Source organism: Phalaenopsis equestris, unplaced genomic scaffold, assembly GCF_001263595.1.
Source record: "Phalaenopsis equestris unplaced genomic scaffold, ASM126359v1 Scaffold206515, whole genome shotgun sequence".
Classification (NCBI taxonomy): domain Eukaryota; kingdom Viridiplantae; phylum Streptophyta; class Magnoliopsida; order Asparagales; family Orchidaceae; genus Phalaenopsis; species Phalaenopsis equestris.
Genome location: NW_018225915.1, coordinates 4,159 through 11,141, shown reverse-complemented (window position 1 = coordinate 11,141; position 6,983 = coordinate 4,159). Strand labels below are relative to the sequence as shown.

The window sequence follows — 6,983 nt, the reverse complement described above, 5'->3', positions numbered from 1 at the left end:
TATGTAAAAGAACATATCATTTTTAAGATTTTGCCAAATTATTGAGAACTCACTTGAAATATGGGCTAAATTTTTAAAAATAAAACTTTTCAACTTTAACTTTTTAATAAATATTTATTTATTAATTAAATTTTGGTTAATTGAATTAAAATTTTAATTAATCATTATTTTTAGTTTAAGAAAGTAATGAAATAATATCAATTCTATTTAACCAATTTAGATCACAAACTATTTTAATTAATTTGAATTACAATTTTTTCTTAATTAATTAATATTTGTGATGTTAAAAAACTAAAACACAGTCTTAAGTTACGATATGTGTCAAATTGTAGCTAATCATCGATATATGTCATCTTGACATTGTAGCAGACCACCAATATACATCATCTTGACTCTGAAGCAATGACTAAATCAATTGAGTGAAGAGGAAACCACGGTAGAAATCCATTGCCCACCTCACATCCATTGTAGCAATCCATCCTCTTGACTCTCTTCCCTTCCTCTCTTTCAGTGTCTCTCCTCTTAATCTTGATATGTGCAAGGGGTTTGTGTGATTGGGGCTATCAAAATGGCTCATTAGATGGTTTGTTAATATTAAACGTTGACCATCTAATAATCCAATTAGGAGTGTAGATGTTTTAGATTCATCTTATGTTAAGAAAGGCAAAGATAGATATAAAAAGACTTGGGCATATTGTATAAGAAATGATCTTAATTTATTAGAATTAAATTAAAATATAACACTCACTTAAACGCAATGGAGAAAAATGATTCATGTAAGCGACCCCAATTAGTGGGATAAAGGCTTGTTGTTATTCTTGTTGTTGTTGATAGTAAAAATTTTTAATTAATATTTAGTTATTAATTAAAAAATTGCTAATTAAATTAAAATTAATTTTAATTGAATTTTTTCTTAAATATTATTGTTTAGTTTATGAAAGTAATTAAACAATATAAATTTAAATCACAAAGTATATTAAGCTGTTTGAATTAATATTTTTTTAGTTAAATAATATTAGTGATAAAAAATCCTGCTCTTTAATTTATTACACAGTAGAAACCACATCGTAAGAGTAGAAACCACTTAACCCACATACTTAAACGAAACATCCCTTCCATCCTCAACCACGCATCCATTATAGCATGCCACCAATGGCTCTACGTCAATGAGAGTCAACAGGAAACCACGGTGGTAATACTTCACGCATCCCCTCCATCGCCCCCCACACATCCTTCATAGCAAAGCCACCTACCTCCGTACTCTCTTCTCTTCCTCTCTTCCACCGTCTCTCCTCCTCCTAACCTTGATCTGTGCCATGGCAGACTCGTTTGTTGACCCAATCGTCGATAAGATCTTCGAAGCTTGCTCTGTTTACCTTAAAGATCAATATAGATGGCAGACGGGCATGAAGGAGGAGCTTGAAAGGCTGCGAGAGAACCAGCCCAAGATCCGAGCTGTTGTCTATGCTTACACCCGAGCACAGATCAGAGATCGCAACCCGGAACTTTACAGCTGGATCTGGCAGCTGGACCCGGAACTTAACAGCTGGATCTGGCAGCTACGAGATGCCATCGATGAGGCAGAGACTTTGAGTACTGACTTTGAGTACGAGAAGCTTGAAGAACAGCTTACCAGAAACAAGAAGCAGCAAAAGGTTGTGAAGGTTGTGAAGAAAATTGGCAAACGTGCTCTCAAGAGGGATCCCAATTTGAAGAGACTGCAGAAGGTTGTGAAGAAACTTGATAAAGTTTCGGCTGAGGTCAGTACTTCAGTACTTTCCTTCATCTCATCGAAAACACAAAGCAGGAGCAGCAGGAGCAGGAGCTTCAGTTGGGCAAAGATCGTGAAACAGGATGCTTGCCTAAAAATGTTCTCATCGGTCGAGGCGAGGACAAAGATTTTTTTATGCGGTGGTTGAGGAAGACAACAAATGAAGATCCAACTCATATTGCTTGCCCTACTTTGTATAAAAACATTTCTCTTCTATCCATAGTGGGTCACGGTGGCATGGGCAAGACAACTCTCTTACAACACATCTAACACATCTATGAAGATCGAAGATCTGAAAGAAGAATTTGAACTGAAAATGTGGGTTTGTGTTTCCAACCACTTTGATGCAAAAAAGATCATTGCCGATATGTTGGGATATCTTAACAAGGAGAGGCCTCGTTCGGAATCACTTGCTGCCTTTCAAGAGAGTCTTAAAGCTGTCGTGCAATCGAAAAGGTTTTTGCTTGTTCTGGATGACGTTTGGGAGGAGGAAGATATGAACAAATGGGAAAATGTACTCTGCCCTCTAGTTTACGGAGGTTTGGAAAGTAAAATTTTGCCGACTACCCGGATGGATAAAGTTGCATCGATGATTGCAAATGTGGTTAGTAAGGATAAAGAAATTTATTCATTAAAGGGCTTGGAGGAAGATGTGTGTTTGAAGCTACTCAACACCCATGCATTTGCTGGTGTAGAAATCATTGGTGCTCATAAGAAACTAACATATATTTCTAATTTGATAGTTAAAAAGCTTTCAGGATCTCCGTTGGCAGCGAAGGTCATCGGTGGTGTTCTCAATTCTAACTTGAATGAGAGCTTTTGGATGAACATTTTAAATAGTCCTGGTGTTCTAAACGTAGAACCAGAACCAGGTCGCAATAACATTTTGCCAATCTTAAGATTGAGTTTTACATTCCTCTCACAACTTCTACAAAATTGTTTTGCATTTTGTGGCATATTCCCACATGATCATGAGTTTGATAAAGATGATTTAGTCCGAATGTGGATTGCATTGGGTTTCATTCAGGAATCTTCTATTGAAGGAGAGACTTTGGAAGATATTGGAGGAATGTATTTTGATGTTTTGGTCAGAAAATCTTTCTTTGACGAGTTTCAGGATGACAAGAGAATATATTATAAGATGCATGATTTATTACATGATTTGGCACAGTCTGTTTCTTCAGAAGATTGTTATAGATTCATAGGAGATAATGTTTCCTCATTTAAACTTACTATAAATGTTCGACACTTATTTGTTAGAACTGGAAATGCAGAAGTGTTCAGAATGATCAAAGATGTTAAAAATCTACATTCACTTTTTATTATCAAAAGAAACGTTGGTCCAAGTTCTACTGAAATACTTACTAAAATTTTCAAGGAATCAAGTAGCATCCGTTTGTTATTCATATGGTTTCCATGGCAGAAAATGATGCCTGAAGCTATTGAAAACTTGAAACATCTTCGATATTTGAATCTTACTGCAAATCTCACTCAGATGCCAAGATCTCTAAGCAGTCTTTATCATTTGCGGTTCATAATCTATAATAAAGGGCTTCAGCGATCTTGCTCTGATGATTTCTTTCGTGGCGATTTGAGCAATCTTTCTAATCTGCGTCATTTGGAATTGCCCCTGAATGCATTTTCTAGTACTGAATGCATTTTCTTATACCTGGAATTGGGAAATTAAGGTCACTTCAAGAACTAAATGCGTTTAATGTTAAGAATGAGAATGGTTATAGAATTGGGGAGTTGGAACATATGAGCGAGTTGCGCAAATTAAAAATACATTTTCTGAAAAATGTGCTGGATGCTAGAGAGGTTTGCAAGGCAAAAATATGTGAAAAGAGAAAACTCACGGATTTATTCTTGAATTGGGGCAATACTGTTGATGAATTGAACTCAGACATGGGAGTTGGAAGCCTACGGAGCATTATCAATTCTGACTTAGATCTGAATGTGCTTGAAAATCTTAAACCATACAAAAATATAAAGAGTTTGTCCATATTTTCATACAAGGGTGTATGCTCTGCAAAATGGATGAACAATGCAGATTTGATCTCCAATATAGAGTACATCAATCTGAACGGGTGCTCGGAGTGGGAAACCCTTCCTCCTTTTGGGCAGCTTCCCCACCTCAAGTCTCTGTACCTTTGTAACATGCCAAAGGTAAAGCAGCTTGATAATAAATTCAGTGGGAATAACAATATTTGTGTGTTTCCAGCGCTTGAGGTTCTACATATGGAGGGATTACAAGTATTGGAGGATTTGTTTGATAAAGCAGGAGCAGCAGCAGATGACTGTTTCTTTCCTTGCTTGACAGAACTCTTTCTCGTTAACTGCCCAAATCTGCAGGAGTTGTGCTATTTGCCTCCTAAGCTCAAGAACATGCATATAGAAAAAGTTGGATGGAAAGCTGCTTTGAAGTGCACTAAAGGCTCCAACAACTGTTGCAGCATTTCAAAATCCATTCCCCTTGAAAGTTTAGAGGTCCTTTCGTGCCCAAACATCACATCTCCTCTTCAGGCGAATGCAAGACTTGAAGCACTGAGAAAATTGAGAATTGAAGGTTGCCCCAATCTGATTTCTCTCGGTGGACTGCTGCAAGTGGAGAGTGGCATTGAGACATTCCAGCTTGTTCTCAGTGAAGTTGTTATAGATGACTCATCCTTGTTGGCAACGGCAAGTATCGCCTCCTTGGAAAAGCTCACAATTTGTAATGATGATGTGCTGCAGTCTCTCCCTTCCTTCTTGGAACGCCTCTCTTCACTTAAGATTCTATGCGTCGTAAAAGTTCCTCAGCTCCAGCAGCTTCTACACATCCCCGCCTCCCGGAAAGAATTACGTCTTGAATACCTGGAATCATTGCAGTGCCTGCCAACGTGTTTGTCGACCTTCTCATTCCTCAACCGTCTAGAGTTAAATAGCATTCCACTCCTCAAATCATTGCCAGACCTCCCTTCCTCCTTGGATTCACTGTTTCTAAGTAAGCTTGATAATCTAGAGTGCCTGCCATCTTCTTTGTCGGCCATCTCATCCCTCAAGTTTCTAGAATTAGATAACATTCCACTCCTCAAATCATTGCCAGAACTCCCGCTCTCTTTGTATGATCTGACTCTACATAATCTAGGTAACCTACAGTGCCTGTCATCTTCTTTGTCGGCCATCTCATCCCTCAACCATCTATCGTTAGTTAGCATTCCACTCCTCAAATCATTGCCAGAATCTCAAATCATTGCCAGACCTCCCTTCCTCCTTGGATTCAATAGCAGTAATAAATTGTCATCCAGAGTTGAGGGAGCGTTATAAAAAATTTTCAGGCTCTGATTGGCACAATATCGCACACATTCCTCATGTCCTTATTTGATAATTTGAGTCATTACAAATCAATCTCTTCCCATCAAAATGTGAATGTGTGAGGTGAGGACTTGTTATTTACTTATGTTCATCTCATCCTATGCTATGCTACGCACAAACTTATTTATTATTGTAAAGACTTATTTACTATTGTAATAATTAATATCTGACTGATTTTGATGTACAACTATTTGGTATTAGAAATTTCAAATTTTGTAGTTCAATACCATAAGTCTGATTTAGCATTTTATTTAATTACTTCGCACATTTTATTTTATTTTGTTTGATCTCCCTAATTCTTATTTTGGTCAGAATTTTTTTCATCTTATAATCTTCTCAAAATTTCACGAAAGAGTTAACTAATTAAGCATTAACTCGTGCTTATAGGTTAGATTTTCTAATTATTGGCAATTTGTTAGTACTTCTGTTTTTGGATTAGATAAAGGAGTCTTTCATAGCTTTGAAGTTAAAATATTGATGGTTTTCTCCCGTGAAATTTGTATATAAATATAATAATTTGAGTATATATATATATATATATATATATATATATATACTCAAATACCATTGTGAATTGCTGCTACTTATCTTTAAAAGGATTATAAATTTTTTTTGGAGATCTTGGTGTTGAAATTTTGACAATTTTGTCATTAATGAATTCATGTGATCGAACTAATCATCATAAAACTCTTAATTACCCGTGAAAGTTAATGAATGCTTTTGCTATTTCCATCAAAACTCTTCATATAAAAATATCAATGTTTGATAAGATAAAAAATTTACGACCAAAAGCTTTCTTGAATATGTTATCTTACTTGTCAATGATGATAGTTGAAGAATTATAAATACTTGAATTAGAGTACACATTTTTTTGAATTTGCCCCTTACAAAAGACTCGAGACATTCAAACATTTTAAAGATATATGTAAAAAATTTAAGTATGGTTACAAATCAAGCATATAACAAATGAATCCTTAAGTACGCAATGAAAAGACAATAGTCATCATTGCAACTAGGGGTGTAAACGAGCCAAAGACGAGCTAGCCTAGCTCAGCTCGTGTTCGGCTCGTTTGCTTAATGAGACGAACACGAGCTGGTCACGAACAAAGAGTCCTTTGAACAATTCTAATCATGTAGCCATAAGACAATAAGAGTTTGAGCAAGAATTAAAAATTATTAGTTAGATTAAAACATAATTTGAATTTAATTTAATAATTTTTATTCTATTTTTTTAATCAATATTTTAATTGATTATAAATCTTTGTAGTCTTGTAGTCAATTAGATTTTTTTAAAATACTAATATATATATATATATATATTTATTGGTTGCCTCCCACAAAGCACTTGGTTTAATGTCATCAGCCCGACGTACCAATGTTTATTAAAGATGTTAACTTATCGAGCTTCTTAACGAGCCGAACACGAGCTGTTTGCGAACAACGAGCCGTTTTGACAGCACTAATTGCAACAAAATAAGCACTAATCCTTCTGAGGGCTAAATCTTCAATGATTTTAGATGATTTAAGATTATGCCTCTTTTGATGCTCAAGCCTCGAGATATTTTTAAATAGTTGGAGAAGCTATGAATAAATGTTAATATATATTGATAATGTGAAAAAAAAAGCTGTGTATCTTTTCAAATTTTTAAGAAATATATACCTCTCCAAAGCATATACTTTCTAAGATTTTTAGAGAACATATTATATTAAAATTTTGTCTTTTAATATAGAATTTGTGTATTTTTTTTTTTATTTTTGGCCTTTTAAAATTGTAGGGGAACATATACTTACTAGTATTTTGACACGACACGACCAAAGAACTTATAATTAATTAAGACGGAAACAAACAATCAGACGA

The 6,983-nt window shown here is 35.1% G+C and overlaps 1 protein-coding gene across 1 annotated transcript; it reads left to right on the top strand.

Annotated features, from left to right (window-relative positions):
* Window positions 1-1,214: 1,214 nt before the first annotated feature.
* Window positions 1,215-5,077, top strand: LOC110036440 (disease resistance protein RGA2-like). The gene is given in 5 exon segments (XM_020740886.1): window positions 1,215-1,499; window positions 1,533-1,769; window positions 1,772-2,062; window positions 2,064-3,426; window positions 3,429-5,077. Coding segments are annotated over 5 exon segments (3,723 nt in total). The 5' UTR covers window positions 1,215-1,316.
* The last annotated feature ends 1,906 nt before the right edge of the window (window positions 5,078-6,983 follow it).